The sequence below is a fragment of the Psammomys obesus genome, unplaced genomic scaffold (assembly GCF_907164565.1).
Source record: "Psammomys obesus unplaced genomic scaffold, mPsaObe1.curated_primary_1811, whole genome shotgun sequence".
Classification (NCBI taxonomy): Eukaryota; Metazoa; Chordata; class Mammalia; order Rodentia; family Muridae; genus Psammomys; species Psammomys obesus.
The window spans coordinates 1,843,551-1,863,631 of NW_026592118.1; the positions used below are offsets into that span (position 1 = coordinate 1,843,551).

General features: G+C 38.0%; 1 protein-coding gene across 2 annotated transcripts in view; it reads right to left on the reverse strand.

The window, feature by feature from the left end:
• Positions 1–9,225: 9,225 nt before the first annotated feature.
• The window catches only part of Snca (synuclein alpha), a 100,670-nt gene continuing 89,814 nt past the window's right edge, over positions 9,226–20,081 (reverse strand). For both annotated transcript variants that reach the window (XM_055612794.1, XM_055612793.1), the window contains exons 5-6: positions 10,884–10,967; positions 9,226–9,811 (exon numbers count right to left, since the gene is read on the reverse strand). In XM_055612794.1, coding sequence (XP_055468769.1) covers positions 9,779–9,811; positions 10,884–10,967 — 117 coding nt within the window. In that variant the 3' untranslated portion in view covers positions 9,226–9,778. The remainder of the gene's footprint in view (positions 9,812–10,883; positions 10,968–20,081) is intronic.

Here is a 20,081-nt window from a genome sequence, read left to right on the forward strand (position 1 = left end):
GTGTGTGTGTGTGTGTGTGTGTGTGTGTGTGTGTGTGTGTGTGTGTGTGAAAGAGAGAGAGAGAGAAACCTCTGTATCTTTTTAAAATGTCCACTTGTTAATCTAAACTGAGGGAGGCCTTATGTGACTGGCCCAGTTTGCTGTCTTGTCTCTTGTGTAGCTGCTGAATTCACACCTGCTGCTTCTCCATCTGCTACAATTTTAGATCAGTAAGACCTTCCCAAAATATATGGAAAATGTCAAACATAATCCAAAAAAGCACTGTCGTCTTCAAGCTGACGGTGTCCTAAACTGACTGATGCTTTTTTATATTAGCACTGCTTCCTTTCCTCATTAATCCAGAGTCTCTGTATGTAAAGGATCAAGACAATTTGGTTATGGTCTAAAGAACAGAAAGATGGCATTTCAAAAGCAAATGCCATTGTGCTCCATGGGAAGTACTTGAAAGGTTATCTCTCCTATACTTTGATGATATTAATCACATGAATAATATAGCAAGTCTTAATGATGCACTTTCACACCCACTGAATATACAAGCAGCTTCTGTCTCTACGTTAATGTATCTTGTATAAGAAATTTTACATGTTAATGTCTAACGACCTGATTATTTTTCATGTAGGTGATTCCTCTGAGCAAAATACTACAAAAACTGATATGAGGGCTCTAAAATTATGTCCAGAAAGTCGTTGTGATCATAGTTTTGCAGGTGCATGGTGGGCTCATAGCCTTATTTTGTTTTTTTCTTATTGTTTAATATTTAGGCATAAAATTTGTTAACTTTCCTACACATTTATATTAAACTAGTATCACACAAACATTTCAATTACCTAGTATCTTCCATTTCATGTTTCACAGCAATAAAAAAACATCTGGAAGTAAAGATTAACACCGTAGCTTACGGGAATAAGATGCAGTGAATCTCAAGCATTAAGGAAGTGTTTTGTATGTTCCTCTTAGAGTCATATCCTGGGACGCTGCTTTTTGTAGTATAGAATTCACTAATAGTTTTTGAAACAATAAAATATTGCTTATAAAATTTTGTTTAAGATCAAAACAACAAATTGTTCAGTGCGTGCTATTGTAATGAAAGTACTGAGTGGTTAAAAGGCTAACTGAATCTCTGATTTTGAGGCAGTCCACAGCTTTGTGGCATGCTAGTGTAGGGCTTCCTGTCAGAAGGCAAGGCTGAGTTGAGGTAGCGAGGATCCACCTCAGAGAGGGGTGCACTGTCAGAACTAATTGTTTGCTAGAGCTTGGTAATAGAGAGCATGGAGACTGGATTTTCTTCTACATATGTTAGAACCTGAAGCTGAAAACTTTAAATTTCTGTATATTTTTATCATTGTAGACTTTATAGAATTGTATCCTTTATTAATATAGACTTCGTCAAGCTGTTCTGACCTGGCTACCATGTTCTATGACTCAAATATGTGGTATCTTCAGCCATAGCATCTTACCTTCTAACCAATTCATGAAAGCTCTGGAATTCTGCTATTGAGCCTTCACTCAGGGTATTGATGCTTTCTGCCATCAGACTAACTTCTTGTCTGGTAAATGCTACATATGTTTAGATCCAGAGCTCTGCTTCACCTTGAGGCTTTTGTGACTTTTCGTTCAATTCTTAATGTACTGTTTATCAGCAGATTTTCTGTTTGTACATATCTATAGTCTTCCCTGACATTTTCTTTTCTCCAACCACAATTCAATTTTACAACGTTTTTCTCCCAGCATGATTCATACCATAAGTATTTCCTTACTCCAGTGCTGTTACCATACCTTGATAATATATTCAGGTCACTCTACTGGGTCCTTTTCTTAAGTGTTTTTAGTTATTTCTCTATGTAGTTGGCACTTGTGACTGGAATAACTACTTTTGGAAACACAGCAGAACTGACGAACTGTAACATGTCCCTGTGTGTTTGAACTCCTAGACTAAAGAGGAAGGAAGTGCAGTTGATACAAATCCTTTGCTATTAGTAAGTGTGGGGACTACCAGTACTTCTTTTTCAGGAAATATGCTGATTATTAAGATGTGCTTGACTACTAGAAAGTATAATTTGGAATGGTGCCCTTTGATAGTACCATGATGTAAAATAGATATTTGGTAATAATAGACATTTGGTTAATTATTATATACTACATTTTCTATAGTTACATTGCTCTACTATTTAGGATTTCTTTTTACGTTAAAGTAGTCAGCTTTATTTTATAGTGTGTTTTGTGTCTGGTTTTTGGTGACTTACTTTTTGTTACACTGTAGGCAGGGTATTACTTGGATTAGAATTTAGCAGTTGAAATGCTATATAGATATTATATGTTAAATATGAGATATGAATATATCTGCTCTTAATAGATTACATAACAAATATGCAGGATGACAGATGGGTCTGTGTAAGCTTGTGGTGGGTGGGAGTAGGAGGGGGATGGAAAAGTTTGTCAATTGAGGAACTGCTTCAGAAACTCAAGTCACTTAAAACCTATCAATAGAAGTTACCATCTATGATAAGGAAAGTAAAAGTGATTGTTACTCCAAGAAGAATTACTCTAGAAAAAAAAAAACAACTAAATTGTTTCTAAGCAGCCAGGAATGGCTTGGAACTAGGTCTGGTAATAGGAAGCAAATAAAGCATGGCATCTGAATGTCTCTTGTCATAACAAACAGGGCAAGACAGTTATCATGATATTGATATCCAGAGCTCTCCTGAGACACAGTTTAAAGATATGCTGGACTTTTTAAAGCTGCATTAAATATGCACCATTACATTTCCCCAGGACAAGCTGTGATTATTAAATCTCAAAGTTTGTTATTCATAATCTATGTCACTGGCTTTCATTCCTATATTTTCACTTAGCTTACAGAAGATCGTTAAGGTTGTGGAAAAGTATTATCTTTGCAATTTCCCTTTTGTTCATCACTCTCTGGAACTGGCCTCAGGAAAACTATTGAATAAGCTGCTAAGGTCTCTTCAGTCTGGTAGCTAGGGACATCTGCTAACACTTGACAGTTTCTCATCGTTCAGCATGACACTCCATCTTTAAAAGCAGAAGCCAGTCCTGCTGAATGACAACTACATGGCAACCTCTCCAGACTGGCCCTGCCATTTCCACAGAGAACTGGGTAAGGCCACGTAAAAGGACAGGATCCATATGTGGAGCTTATCTTATAGGAGTTAGCCTTTGTCAGGAATGATAGCACTGGATGACAATGTTCTTCTCTTCCTAGTCCCTGAGGCTGTGTAAGATGTGAGTATACAGAGTATGAAATGTCAAGTTCACGCTGTTCTCCTCACTGTTCTAACACTAGCCCTCAGGGTGGTCCACAGGCAGCTGCCACAGAAAGTACCTCATCTCTCACTCTCCTTTATCAGTCTGCAACCACAGGATTAAAAGAAAACAAGCAACACTTTCCCAGGAAAAACACCTGCTGGCATTTCAGCTACGTCTGGGGTAATGTAAAGGCTATATGTAAACATTACCTTCTTTTGGATCAGACAGTTAACCCAAAGGGAAGGACATGGAAGAAGATGGGAAATAAGTAGACTTGGGAATCTGATGGACATTCAGGGTGGGTTTTAAAGCTATTTTCTTCTACTTTATAGGTCAATGATACCATCATGACCAGAACACTAATCTTTATGTGTACTGAAGACTATCTACCTATGTATATAAATCCCTCTCTATCAGTCTATCATCTCATCTTGTTGAGAAGCTAACCAACATGAGTATAGTAGAATATGAAGATAAATGCAGTCCATCAATACATTGTTTATAGATAAGACACACATTCATCTCTCAGAAGTTCATCATTGTTCTGATAGCTTAATGATATTCAGTTAAGTCTCCATCTGGATGGTAGTACTGTTGTTTATTAAATTATTAAAATGTCCAAACATCAATTAGTTAGTAGCTTCTGGCTTTAATCCTGAAAGTAGTCCAGCATCATCTAAATCTTGTTTGCTATTTTCTATTAAGAGTAAATATAAATTATATAATTGAGCACACTGACATCATGTTTCTTATATAGCTTTAAAGATAAAATATATTCTATGCAATAATGGCAACACTGGCTCTCTGTTCATTTACTATCAGCCAGTAACAATACAAAGCTTCTCAATATTTATCTTTTACACAGCAATGCTTTTAAGTGCTATGATTATCAGATTATCATATGCAGTTTTTTGGTTTTTTTGGTTTTTGTTTTTCTTTTCTTTTCTTTTTTGGCAGATAAAGAGAGGCACCCATCTGGGTATCAAGGAATTTGCTCTAAGTAACACTGGCAATAGGTGAACCAATCTTCAGTGGTCTTATTTTGGTGCCTGGGGTCCTCTATCCTTCTCTGGTAAGCTTCCCCAAGTATACATCACTGACTACTCTAAGTCAAGAGTATTATACCTATTAGCACATACATTTGCTACTACATTTGCTTAGATTTGACTTTACTGGATCCCAGCTTAACTTCCATATTTATGGACATAGGTTAGCTTCTATCTTTTTTCAAGCTACAAATCTGATATTTATTTACCTACACAAAGCAGTTAAGAAGGCTTGCAGGAACGTAACCATATTTTGCTTTGTTGCCATAGAAACAATGGGAATTTCTGGTCATTGACATTTGAGGAAAACCAAAGGTACATTTTCATGAAGTTCATAAGAGTAATCAACCCAAGATATTAATCTCTGGTTGTAGGTGCACCATTTTGAAATCACCTTTGTAATCCAGGATGATTTTAGAGTCAAGTTGCATTATTCAACCTTACTATAGAATCAAAATAGAGTTCTTTAAAAAATGTTTCAACTGATTCTAGTATAGGATCTGGGATAACCACAGCGATGATAGGAACAGCAAAGAAAAAGAAATCTTAGATGAGTGTATTAGAGTTATTGGAAGCAAAATCACCTTTAAAACGTTCTGATGCTATATGTGTTGTGCTACATTCTGAGTGCTACAATCTTGGGCTTGGGCAAAGCATAAAATATGGCCTCACTGTTTCAAAATGTAACTATAAAGTAGGAGCTTATCACAAAATATTAAAGTTTTAATAGCATTTACCAATGGAAATTCTTAGTTTATTCCCTTACTATGTAAAATGTTCATACACTAAGTTATTTCACTGATAAATAAACACAATTAAAAATCTTAGTTATGAATGAATTTATCCATTTCTTTGGCCATTTGGAAGCAGTCAAGTATCAATGCTTCAATGGGGAAGTGACAAAGCTTGCTTTATTGTAAGCTATTGTTACTATTACATCAATATTTTTATTTTCTATTGAAAATAAATGACTAGAATCACCAAGAAATACATCATTTAATTACAATAAAGTATCTATCAATGTCTGACTAGTTTTCCTAAGATCAGAAATATCTCTCCAGGTATAAAACCCTCAGAGATACCTGAAGAAAAATAGAAACATCCTAATAATTGTACCTAAAGAAGTAGAATCCACACTACTTACACATCTGGAAATTTCTCTTTTATAGCTGTACATTCCTCTTCTGGGAGATACTGTGAAAGCTGGAACTCCAGGCCCTGCTACTTATCAATGAGGCCGTCTTGATCTAGCTTTGTAGCCAGTAGGTGCTTAAGCTTACATGTATACTAAATAAGATCAAAAATTCAATTTCTTGGTCTTCTTTTGAGAATTATGTGACTTAAATTTATACCTAAATATATATTAGGCAAAGAATGTTTTCCTAAGGTATATCCAAATCCAAAGACAGGCTAGCATGCTCTTGCTAGTCCTGATCTGATTGTTGCACTGCCCAAGGCAGAAAGAACAAAGCAGGTGAACTCATCCTACTAGGAACACAGCTTCCCGAGAACAGGCCAGCAGTGTGTTAAGTTTGTAATTAGAGTAGTGCATTTTCCTCCTGAGGATAATTTTAGATAGCAATCTTTCTTGTATAAAAAGGAAAGACAAACTACTTTTCCCAAAGGTTAGTATATTACCATATGATTTTTATTTAACCATAGTTCTAAAAAACTGTTTTCCACAAAATTCAACCGTGGGGAAAAAAAAGGTTTTAGCCCTTAATGCCTAAATACTCATCTAGCATGTCAAACTTTGGTTAGATGAGCTTGCTTTTCATTTTCTCTATCTTTGTTACACACACACACACACACACACATATATATATATATATATATTCTGCTGTCCTTGTCCTGATTGAGGAAATTACTTTCTTTCTTATTGCCTTAGTTAGGGTTTCCATTGCTATGAAGAGACATTCATGACCGAGGCAACTCTTATAAAGGACAACATTTAATTGGGGCTGGTTTATAGCTTCGGAGGTTTAGTCCATTATCATCGTGGGTAGAGGCATGGCAGCAATCTAGGCAGACATAGTGCTGGAGGAGCTGAGAATTCTGCATCTTGACCCAAAGGCAGCCAGGAAGAGAATGTCTTCTGCAGGCAGCCTGGAGGAGACTGGATGTCTGCACTGGGGTGGAGCTTACGCATAAGAGACATCAAAGCCAGCCCCCACTGTGACACATTTCCTCCAACAAGGCCACACCTCCTCCAATAATGTTCCTAGTGGGCCAAGCATTCAAACACATGAGTCTATGGGGGTCAAACCCACTCAAACCACCACACTTATATATCAGCTGACTTCAGAAGCCAAAGTATACTTCAGCAGAATAAGAGTCAGAAATTCCCTGGCATGGGAAGCTGTATCTAAACCAAGGTTATAAATCAGCTACTAGAATGAAAGATAAGCAACTATATGGTGCACAAAATCACAACACCTTAAAGCTTTCTGCCAGGACTTAGAGGAAGAAACTGTATATATATGTTTCTTGAGACAGTGTCTCAAACTCATGATCTTCTGTCTTTGAAAACATTATAAATGTACTAGGTGAAGTGGAAGTTTCTGGATTCTTTGAAGACTCATTTTTCTCCTGTGACGTTTTGCTGGAGACTGGCTGGAGAGAGGGCAAGTGATGTTTTGATGTGAGCTCTCTCCTACAGGAACATGACTTGTCCAGCTGAGAACATATGTGGGTAGACTTTGAGGAAAGGAGATACAGAGAGGCCCAGAGGCCCACACACAATGAGGCTTTGCTTTTTGGGTTGACATTGCTACATCTATCTTCATGCTTCCACACTTGACTTCCCAGAAAGTAGTAACATTTTAGAGAACTTCTTGGGGCAATCCAACTGAGTCTTGGGAGCTCACTTGTCATGCTTATTTGTGTTGCTGCTTGGTGTTGACCTTTAGACTGTATCTAAATATGCCAGCATCCTGATGACTGAGTTTGGTAATACCCTAAAGACCTATCAACCCTACTCAGCAGGAAGTAGATTAAAGAGATTTACAGCCCTTTTCCTTATTAATCTACTAATCTCCTATCTAAGGTAGGGGCAGTTGGAAGGGAGGTAAAGGTGTTTAAGAATCCTAAATAAAATAGGTTTGGTGAAAAATAGAAGCCTACAACTAGGTATATGCATATATATATGCATATACCTAGTTGTATGCATATATATGCATATATATATATATATATATATATATATATATATATATATTCTGTTAAATCACTAATTGCCACAAAAGTTAAGAAATATATTTGCATCTTATGCTGATGGAGAAATTTTTGAAAAAGACTTAAAAAAACTCAAGTTGGAGTTCCAGAGTATACTATTGGTTTTGCTGTGCTGCCCAAGCCTGCTGTGGGAGGTTGTCTTTAAAATTCGTTGTGGACTCATTAGAGATCAAACAGCTATGACTTGGAATTTCTACCTGCAAAGGTAAAGGTTTAGCCATCCTCAGGCTGCACTAGGCAGGGAAAGGACTCTTGTCAGGGCTTGTGAGGGCTGAGGGACTTTGTTTAGGTACTGAGTGAAAAATAAACTCTTATAATAAAACAAGACAATGACAACAACAAAACAATTGCTCACACATTAATATCCAGAAGCTGCTTCAGGGAAGAAGAGCTCTATAGTATAATTTCTAACAATAGACACCCTCAAGGTTACAAACATTCTTCCTCCAACCCTCTATTGTTCATTATCACTGTTGTCCATTTGATTTTGTTCTGCTAATGAGTTTCCTTTTTTAAAAGAATGGTACTCTTGGTAGATTTAAAACATACTCTAAACAACTTTTGGGCAGCCTTAATAAAGAATTATTCACCAGCTTCAAGGAAACTTAAATTAGATATGAGACTTATCACTTCTCTCCAGTGTCAAAGAACACATGCAGCTCAACACTGTAGTATCTTCTCAATTTGGCAAAAGAGACTTTGCAGTGTCAATATTTTCATAGTCTTTCATTCCTCTTCCTCTCCTGTCAATGCCCAATATGCACCGAAGTACTCATGACCATACATAAATTAAAATATTTTTTACTGGAATTATACTTTCTGCAAGTGACTTTCATCATGACTCTGATATTTTTATTCCTGAATAATTAGAAAGATGAATTAACAGCCTTACCAGGCCACAGAGGAAGACAATGCAGCCACTCCTGATGAGACCTGATAGACTAGGATCAGAAGGATGGGGAGGAAGACCTCCCTTATCAGTGGACTCAGGGAGGAGCATGGATGGAAAAGAGGAAAGAAGGGTAGGGTTGAGAGGGGAGGACGGAGGGAGATACAGGTGGGATACAAAGTGAATAAACTGCAATTAATAAAAATTTAAAAATAAAGATGAATAATTATTCAATCATATTCAAGTTTTTGTTGCATGGGGAATTAATTCTCTCTAAGGAAAACTTATTTGTTTTATTTTGCTTTTGCCTCCCTATATCTGCAAAGGTATCTTATATGCAGTATGCTTACTGGGGACTTCAAGGTATTCAAGGTATTTTAGGACACTTCTTAGTTTCTTGGATATATATATATATGTGTGTGTGTGTGTGTGTGTGTGTGTGTGTGTATAATAGATTCCACCTTCAAGGGGGTTCTTTCTTTGCCTTTGATATACTAATTTGTCTTATGAATATATAAAAGAGAGGTAATCACTATCACTCACACTTTTTGTTCCAATGAACTGTTTCTCAGTGCAGCAGCAGCTCTGAGCAGCAGTGTAGATCAAACTGGCTTGGGCAGTGATGCTGGGGAATTCCTCCTGCAGGTGAATGCCGCATCTCTAGCTGCTCGCAATTCCTTAAGATACTGTTAAAAAGTTTAAATTCCAGTTTATTGCATCAGTTTATGTTCATGTTCCTGATAAGCATGATTTCATTACTAAAGTGAAATGAGAAAATAATTTTGCAATGAGATAATATTTTATTTTAATTTCCACAATTTATATACAAACACAAGTTAATAAAACACATCACAAAACTGTAAAATTCATAACTAATATTTATAGGTGCATAGTTTCATGCTCACATATTTTAAAATATGTATTAACAAATTTCATAATATACTGTTCTTCTTAGACAGAAAGAATCATTAAGGACACCCAAAACTCTTATAAGATAGCAAATCACAACTTTTTAAGAACAGCAACAACAACAACAAAAAGAACAGTGAAGATTTAGAAATAAGTGGTAGTCACTTAGGTGTTTTAAACTTCTAACATTTTAGGTTTGAAGCCACAATAGCCATAGCACACAAGACCCTGCTACCACATATTTACTGTAGTGAGAGGGAAGCACCGGGACGCTGAGGGGCAGGTACAGGACATGGGTCACTGCTGATGGAAGACTTGGAAACACACTGTGGAGCTTTGAGAAAAGGTCATGACTGGGCACGTTGGAACTGAGCACTTGTACGCCATGGAACAGCGGCCGGCAGATCTCACGACACTGGGAGCAAAGACATTCTTAGGATTCAGGCTCATAGTCTTGGTATCCTTCCTAACATCAGGAAAAAACAAGATAAACAACAACATAAAAACAGCATGTGTTGTCAGTGAAAGCGACAGTTATCAAGGGTGTACTTCACAGGAGTGAAGTAAATTAAAATAAATTTTAATTAATTTTAATTACAGCCTTCCACTCAGATGAAATTGATCCTCAGAACAGTGATTGGAACTCCTCCGTCAAAACAATTGTTTCATACATGACATCTGTAAGTTATAGGAGTTGTCAGATTAAGCTTCTTAGGCCTAATTCCAGATGTGCCATTTGATATGTGATCTCGTCCTGCGGTGAATGGCTGGGGCTGTGGATTATCTCCTTAGATCTGCACTGTGAGTGAAGAGCACCAAGGTGAGCTACCAGAAGCAACCTCTTGGGCTCAGTGATCTTGTTCTCAGAAGTGAAGATGGTTAGAAATAAGGCTGACTTCCTCTCCTTTCTCTCTGTCATTAGCAAACTCCACCTTCATTGAAAGCTTCAACACAGGCTCCAGTTCCTCTGTCCTAAAGCCCAAGCCTCCTGGGCAGAACCCAGTTAACATTCACAACAGTAAGAATCCTAAGTAACTGGCCTAAGTAGTCGTCCTCAAGATTAATTCTAATTATGTCAGAATTCTGCTGTTAAACTTAACCTATCTTCAAATAATTTATTTTAAAGTAAACATAAGATTAAGTTAACTTGGGGCTCTATAGTTTATAAGGTTATAGCTTATAACCTTAATCATATCTTCAATCTTAATTAATCTATCATTTGTCTGTTTTTCAAACATGAGTCATATCTGCCCACTGTTGCTCAGACACTTCCATATGCCTGGTTTCTTGCAGTCTTTTGTGCTAGAATGTTCTCATTTTGACCTACCATATCTAATACCCGCTCCCACAAAGATCAAAATCATTTCCTCTAAAATATTTCCTTGGTTGAGCTACCCAGGCCCTAGTATGGGGGAGATCTGAAGGTGGAAGGGTTTTGGTGTTACTTATTGGTATGATCCAAATTAAACACCTAAACTATTTCTCTTAGTTTTTGTTTGTTTGTTTTTCTTTTTTCTTTTTTGTATACAGGCATTTACCTCTGAAGGCATTTCATAAGCCTCACTGCCAGGATCCACAGGCATGTCTTCCAGAATTCCTTCTTGTGGGTACCCTTCTTCACCCTACAAAAAGGAAGAGACAGCACAAGGGGATTGCATTTTAAGTTCTGAAACATAGTTTGGGAAAAAGAAAAACCTTACATCTGATACATCTATAGGATGTTGGAAGGAATGTTATCAGAATGGCTTTCTTTAGTATTACTAATGGATTCTAAGTGTACCAAACCACTGGAAAAACACTGCAAATGTGGGTTACCAATCAGAATAGTGCAAAGGTTTTGCTCAGGTAACTTACTACTCAGGAAGTTGCCAAAGTTAAAGCCCATAAATTCTCTCCATTAGCACTAGTAACACAATGGCTTACAATCAGTAGGCGATGATGGTAATGTGTTCAAAATTATTATAAAAGACATAATTTTCTAATAATGAGAACTTATTTATAGTGTAATGTTTAGTAGGATATGGCTTTTAGACAGAGCCTGTCTAGCAGTTGAGTGCAAAAGTAAAAAAAGCTCTAAGAAAGTAAAAAAAAAAATATAGACAGACACATTATTATTTATTTTCCTAAATTTATAAGGTAAACTATATGTTTTATAATTCATTCAAAATTATTTTTATTTTCTTTTATGTGTATGGATGTTTACCCTGAGTGTATGTCTGTGCACTAAGTGCATGCGTGGTTCCTGTAGAAGCCAGAAGAAGGCATCACATGCCCTGAAACTGGAGCTACAGACAGTTGTAACCCGCCATATGAGTATTAGGACTCTAACTTGGTTCTTTTGGAAGTAAAACACATGCTCTTAACCCAATCATTCATTTTTAAGTGCTTTCAAATAAACAGTTCTTTTCTGAAATCTGAAGTTTGAAATTACACATACTTCAAGTTAAAAAAAAAAAAACAAGGACATGATTGGGCCCAATTTTCAGATTATCTCTCCACAAATGCAGACACCTAACATTCAGCTCAATACAACATAGCTTATTTGTATTCTCTATCAAAAGTCTTTTTTGTTCCTTCACATTTGTGCTAGCAAAGCAATTATTAAATGGTAGAGTTCAGAGAAAATCAATGAGCAGAGATGCAGCCAGACTCTAAATGGACTTATTTGAAGAGATCAAAGGCTGGTCAGCTTTTGTGGACAATATGTGTGGTATAAAGGATATCTTCCTATGCTTTATCAGAGACATGGTGGACAGATGGACAGAGGGCAGAAGCAATGGCTGACAATAAGAACAGCTCAGACTCTGAAGATCATGCTTTTGGCAGTTAGGCAAGAAAGCTTACAGATCATCCTATCATGCTGTATGAACATCAACAATCTCTGTTAACAAATCCAGAGAGTCCCCAAACCACCTCACTTCAAAATGGCAAGTAAGATATTACTTTCACAGTATTAAACACTGTGGAATAAGAATCCAAGTTTTGGTTGTATGTTGGTTCAGCATCAGGACTCAGTCACAAGATTTACATTACAATCCTAGCCTCCGTAGGTTATCACTATTTTGTGATTGTAGATATGTTTCTCTTACTACTTCTCAGCATCAACTAGCTTTAGTGAGAGAAAAACAGAGACTGATTGATTTACATATAGCTAAAAAATACAAGGAGCTCCATTGAACCTTGCCACTGATGTTTAAATGCTTCTTAGAGACATCCACTATAAAGGAAATATGGTAAACTACCTGTTTTGTTCCTAATGTATTCTGTGAGGTCTCTGTTATAAACTGGATGAGACAACTTTGTGGGCCAATCCTGGTTGCTGCTGACTCTGATAAATTAAAAACAAGGAAATCATGAAATTTGCAGGTAAATGGTGGGACCTGGAAAGGATCATCCTGAGTGAGCTGTCCCAGAAGCAGAAAGACACACACAGTATATACTCACTCATATAGACATATAACATGGGATAAACCTACTAAAATCTGCACACCTAAAGAAACTAATCAAGAGGGAGGACTCTGGCTAAAATGCTCAATTCCCACTCCGAAAGGCAAAGAGGATGGACAACAGAAGAAGAAGAAGAAAACAGGAAACAAGTTAGGAGCCTCCCACACAGGGCCTCTGAAAGGCTCTGCCCTGCAGACTATCAAAGCAGATGTTAAGACTTATGGCCAACTGTTGGGCAGAGTGCAGGGAATCTTAGGAGAGAAGTGGGAAACAGTAAGGTCTGGAGAGGACAGGAGGTCCACAAGGAGAGCAACAGAACCAAAAAATTTGAGCACAGGCAGGGGTTTTTTCTGAGACTCATACTCCAACCAAGTACCATGCATGGAGATAACCTAGAACCCCTGCACAGTTGTAGCCCATGGCAGCTTAGTGTCCAAGTGAGTTCCATAGTAATGGGAACAGGGACTGTTTCTGACATAAACTGATTGGCCTGCTTTTGATCACCTCCCCCTGAGTGGGGGCCTGCCTTACCAAGCCACAGAGGAAGACAATGCAGCCACTCCTGATGAGCCACTCCTAACAGACTAGGATCAGAAGGAAGAAAAAGAAACCCTCCCCTACCAGTGAACTTGGGGAGGGGAGTGTATGGAGAAGGGGGGGAATGGAGGGATTAGAGGGGGGATACAAAGTAAATAAAGTATAATTTAAAAAAATGTCTTCCTGTTTGAGAGAAAAGAATGTCCCTGGATGTGGTTGTCCATCTCTATGGGGGGAGTAACTGTGTTTACACTTCAAAGTTCAGCCAGATAATAATGGTAGCTGCTTGTGAATCCCTTGTGGGTTTTTCTTTTCTTTTTTTTTTAAGTTTTATTTTTCTCATTAGTTACATTTTGTTAATTCTGTATCCCAGCTGTATCCCTCCTTCCCTCCCCAATTTCACCCTCCCTCCCTCATCTCCTCCCTGCCCCTTTCCAAGTCCACTGATAGGGGAGGACCTCCTCCCCTTTCATATGACTACGTTTTGTCAGGTATTTTCAGGACTGGTTGCAAAGTCCTCCTCTGTGGTCTAACAATACTGCTCCTCCCTTGGGAGGTGGGGAGGTAAAAAAGCCAGTCATTGAGTTCCTGTTAGAAATAGTCCTTGTTTTTCATGTACTGCAATCAATAAAAATCCATCTTTGTCGGGCTGGCATGTAGCACAGTTTTAATCTCAGCACTCAGGTAGGTAGAAGCAGGTTGATTGTGAGTTTGAGGCCAGCCTGGTCTACAAATAGAGTCCATGACAGCCAAGGCTACACAAAGAAACTCTGTCTAGAAAAAACAAACAAAAAATCCATCTGTTAATTTTAAACATAATATCAGCAAAATTGTAAATTAATAATGATTCCTTTTTTAAAAATGTAGTATATGTGTTTCTGAGTACAACTTTTTCTTGTTCTAAAGATTGCACTCCTCTTAGTCTCATTTAGATAATGCTATGTTTCACAAATTCTTGTGGAATTATCTTTATCAAAAGTTATTTTTTAATTTTGTCATTCAAAAATAAGTTTGTAGGCAAGGGTTCCATAAACTGTAAAGGTACCATGATTTCTTAATAAAAGTGAAACCACTGATACCTGTCTTTAAGTTTATCTGTGAACATTTTCTAAATCCTGTTACAAGGATACCAAATATTGCACCTCCTCTTTTTCAGAGAGATCCGCAGTCCAATGCCATCTGGTTCCTCGTGCACAGCTTGCATCTACCTGGACCTTAAAGTGTATCTTGCAGCCTACCTGGCTCCTAATGCATAGCCTGCATCCCACCTGGCCCCACATGCACAGTTCGTAGTCTGTCTGGCCCTTAATGCATAGCCCTTAATTCATAGTTTCCTTCCTGGCTGCCTCCAATGCATGGCTTATATCCTTCCTACCTGCCACCTCCATACATATCTTGTATCTTCCTAGTTCCTAATATATAGCTTTTATCCTACCTGTTCTTTCCATGAGTAGCTCCCATCTCACCTCGCCTTTATGAACGTATTGTAATTTCCTGCTTCCTAATGCATAGTCTGTACTCTAATTGTCTCCCCTCACATACTTTGCATCCTACTTGGCCCCAAGTGCATAGCTTGCATCGTACCTGTCTCCCATGTATTAAAATTTTCACTGAAGATTGCCACATAGCATTCTGTATAGGATAATTCTCAGTGACAAAGTTACAATACAGAAAACATGGATTTTTCATAAAAATAAGGAGTTAAGACCAGAATGACCATGATTTCCAAGTGACCTTGGAAATTGCAGTCTACTAAGCAATGGTACACGGTGTAATTTAGCATAAGAACATAACAATGTAGCAGCTGCCAGTGAGAGCACAGTAAAATAAAAGATGAGTCCCCCTTCAAAATTTATGAGCAGCTAAAGAACAACTGGGGTTTCTAAAAGACATTGTACACAGTACATAATAATATTTTCAGTGGTAAGGGTTAATCAATTGCCTACCATCTACACCTGTAATACTAAAATCGGCAGGTAAAGATTTGGCTCTGTGCTAAGACGTGTGGGTTTTGTTATAATGTCAGGCAATATTAATCAACCCCCCCAAATAAAGAAGCAACACATTTGCTCAACAGATCACATCTTAAGAATGGAGAGAACAATAGCCATAAAGATAAGGAAATTTAAAAGAAAGAATTTTGACATCATAGGGGAAGGATCATCTAAGTATATATCTTAGTGTGTTAAGTGAGTACTTTTAATATGAAATACAGCCCAGAACTCTGCTTTAAATAAAAATAGCATGGATTTCTAGAAAGGAAAAAATGTGTATGGATGAACAAAATTTCTCCCAGAAACTATGGGTTTTTATACCAAACACCAAATGGCAGAGGTGGTATATTTTCTTATGAGTTGTTGGTAACAAGTACCCTAGAAAACCCCCAAACACTACAGGCTCTAACCATTCTTCTTTGTTGTGAGTCAGAAGTAGTGATAAGACTATTGCTGAAGACACTAAACACCTTGGATACAGGACTTAGAGAAGTCAGTTAGGATCTGAACTTGGAACTTCCTCCCTGCTGGCTAGCTTTCATAGTCTTGGAAAGTGCTAGAAAAGATAGTGGAAATAAAAAGACATCAATGTTTTTGTCTTATTCTACAATCTATAAGGCCAACTCTCCATGCACAAAGTGCCCCTCTCTGAGTAGGGTAGGCGGTGCTTATAACAGCTGGGTAGGGAGTGTGGGGAGTTAGTGGCAGGCATGAAGTGAGGCTGGGAGAAGTGAATCCCTGGAGCTTGCTGGTTAGCCAGCCTCATCTACTCTCAGCTGTCAGCTGCAAATGATTCTGTCTGTAACCTGAGGAGCAATAACCTATCCAAGCCTATGAACAGGCAAATAAACACTCCTGTCCACATGCATGTACCCACTATTCATAAATACATAAAATGCAACTGTAGAGTTAAGTGGATAAAGTTTTTCTCTGACCTTGAGGTCTACCACAAAAACAACAAAAAACATAAATTTAGCCTGATTTTAACAATCATAACAAAATGATTAGCCACAAAGCTGACTGAAGATGCATGGTTCCTGGTTCATATACAAGGCTACTTTTCTCTCATAGTGACTTAATCTGTCCTCACTTATTAGGATACATCTAGCATCATGACATATAACAAGCTTTTCTCAGTGAACAACAAATCGCTGTGCCACCAACTACAACTGTCGTGTGGGAACAGCAAAGTTGGGGAACAACGGCAAGCCATGCACTAAAACTATTCTCTGGTCAGACCTATAGATAGTTTTTACAGATTCTGAATACAAATTTATCCACTTGAGTTTTGTGGAGAATCTAGTCCTACATGGAAACGATGCACAGTCATTCCACATGGGCATGCTCAACTTTGGAAGGCTGAAAGCTCATTCCTTACTTTCTTCTTTCCTTCTGGCGTGGTGAGTTAGTCTCATCAATCCTCTCAGGGGGACAGAACAGTATAGAGGATAGATGAACACTCATTTATTTCATTGTTTTAAAAGGTTTGAAAGAAAAGGAGATAGCAAGATAATAAATTACATACACTTGAGGAATCTTTCTAGATGTTTCTTACCAATTACCAAAAACAAGTTGTATAAAACACTTGGCACACTAAGTAGGTATCCATGTAAAAGCACTTTTAAGTAGGATTTTCAGGAGGTAACATGCTATCTTAATCCTCATTCTCTTTGGTAAGCAGCATACTGCCTGCCATTTTGAATGCATAACCCTGTCATTAGCTGACTCATCTAATGAGCCTGCACAGCATGATAACAACTTCCAGCTTTTATTCCTGCTTTTTTAATATGATAAGGTGGAAACACTAACACACAATGGAAACCTGAGAATAAACTACATTTTTCATGTTTTAACACTGTTGAGGGAAAATATTATTCTGTAAGTTTAAATATATGTTTGAGGGTTTTACTATTATTTTAAACTTGTGTGGATTGGACTTTTAAGAAGAATCTCTCTGGTTGGGGAGAGTACAGGACATCATCAGAGTTCAAGTGGGCTGAGCAGAGGAAGATTTGCTGCACAATGGGCACAGAGTCAGCCATCCACATCCTCTTTGCAAGTACACTGGTCTTTGAAAAGAAGTCTTAAAATCAGCAACTGAATAAAAAAGAGAGATTTTTCCCAAGTATGAAACAGAGTCAGTGCTTTTATTTTAGGGGACCTTAGGGAATGCTGAAAATCTTGAAGAAAAAAGTAGGAAACATTAAGACTTGAACAAGCCAAGACACAATTGTTTGCTTTAAATGAACAAAGAAATGATGGACATTCTGTCTTACTATCTTACTTATAAAAAAAATACTTCAGGCCAAACAAGCTGTGTGTATGCAAAAGATGGACAAGAGTTATGGGGTTGTGAATCAGACAATGAAGCCTTAGAAATCAGGAGATAAGAAATTAAGAACTCTTAAAAGACAAAGGAAGGCTATCTGTTCCTTACCTGAGAGATTAAAAGGGTGTAAGAAAGCTAGACATAACTCCTAGAGAAAGGAAGGGAACACCAATACACCCACAACAACTTCAACACAAAATTTACCTTGCTTACAAGATGTTCAGGGACAAAAGTAGAGCAGAGAATGAGGGACTGTCCAACCAATGGCTGGCCCAACCTGAGACTCATCCCATGGGAGACAGCCAACTCCTGACATAATTACGAATACTCTGAAATGCTTATAGACAGGAGCATAATATAGCTGTCCTTTGAGTTCTTCCACACAGCAGCAGATAGAAACAGATGCAGAGACCCACAACCAATCATTGGGTAGAATGCAGGGAACCTTGTGGAAAAGTGGGGGGAAGGAGAGAAGGGCCTAGAGGGGACAGGAGCTCCAGAAGAAGACCAACAGAGCCAACTATCCAGGGCCAGGGAGGCTTGTGGAGACTGAAGCCCTCTCAAGGACCACGCATAGACTGAACCTATGTCCTCTACACAGATATAGCAGATGTACAACTCAGGGTTCATATGGGTTCCCTAGTAAGGAGAGAAGGGGCTGTCTCTGACATGGACTATGTTGCCTGCTTTTCAATCACTTTTCCCTGGAGAGGCTGCCTTGCCAGGCACAGAGGAAAAGGATGCACTCAGTCCTGATACAATTTGATATGCTGGATGGGGGCTCCCCTTCCATAGGGGACAGGGGAGAAGGGAAACAGGGAGGGAGAGTGAGACCTGTCAGAGAGGGGGGAGGGGGCTACACCAGGATGTAAAATGAATAAATTAAAATTAAAATATAGAAATAAGGAAAGCTAGAGCAGAAATGTGAGCAGAGACGAAGTCTACCAGGCCTACAGTCTAGAAGAAAATGTTCCTCACTGGGCCCTAGTCTCTCAAGCTAACTATATTGTCCAGTGTCTTCATGAGACCATCAGCACGGAGGAGCTAGGAACTCACAGATCACAGCAACCTACTTCAAATAGACTCTAAAATTCTGTCCCAGTTAAATATTGTTACACAGTACTCTCTTCCTTTTTTCCTTAGAGTTTCTCTGGAAACTTCTAACCATGTCTGAACAAAAAAGGAGAAATTTTAACCAGATTTTAAAGAAAGCTGATAGGCAAGGGAATTCTTAGGAGGTAACTGAAACCGGCATGGTGGTTCATGCCTGAGGTAGAAATGCCAAGGATTTGAGGCCAACCTTGGTTACATAGTACATTGCAGGTCAGCCTGGAGTTGATCTCAAAAGCAAGTAAACAAACATATTAAATTAAGGTAAACAAATAATGAACAAAGGTAATTGAGAGAAAAAACTACCAAATTGTGTTCTTGCCAATCTTACTTATAAATGAGCAACAGTAAAGAACAGACCTTCCTTGGTGCTTCTTTAGGGTCTGAACACATTCCAAAGACCTTAGAAACTTTACCTGAACTCATACTAGTCTTCATAGATGGCTGTCATTATGATCCCCATTTTATTCACCACTGAACAGATTGTACCTGGCTTCAAAGCCACCCTCTTAATTACTATGGGTTTTTTTTTTGTGTGTGTGTGTGTGTGTGTGTGTGTGTGTGTGTGTGTGTGTGTGTATGTGCATGTGTGAAGCTTCTTGTAAATAAATCCTTCCTAATAAAACATAAAAGCCAGATTCCATGAATGGTGCATAATTAATTTATGAATACCTAAACTATCTCTGGTATTAATTAAAGTTTGTTATTATTTGCAATAGGAAAAATAATCTCAGATGGATAAGGGAAATGAGTGTGTGTATATAATGTTTTTGCCAAGGACAAAACATACTTTTGTATTTAGGGCACAATGGACAAAGTTGCTTCTAATGAAGAGCCCCACTCAGACAACATTCTTGTCTGAATTTATAGTAAGCTATTTTATCAGAAGTCCTGACACTACAACCTACCAGAATAATTTGAATTATCATCACTTAAGTTGCTTCCTTCTCTCCTGCTGACAAGGAGCAAAGCTTTGCTGAGTCCGAAGAAGGTAATCCCTCTTAAGCCCCTGCATTGTGTCCACTTTAATTATTACAATAAGGCATAATGATCTATTAAATCCAAGGGGCAGATCCATATCTAGTCACAATATTTAGTTTGCATACTTATTCACATAGGATCTGAAGAGAAAGAAAGGATTACTTCCTCATCATAGTTGATGAGCTCAGTGTTGTCTCTCCTTTCTTTATACTTAGGCACCAAGTTATAGTCCTTTAGTTACTTTAAAACAGCCATTATTTCTGGATTACATACATTATTAAACTCTTAATAAGTTAATCCACAGCTCTGTTCATTGTTCTCAGTGGCTCTTTCTTCAC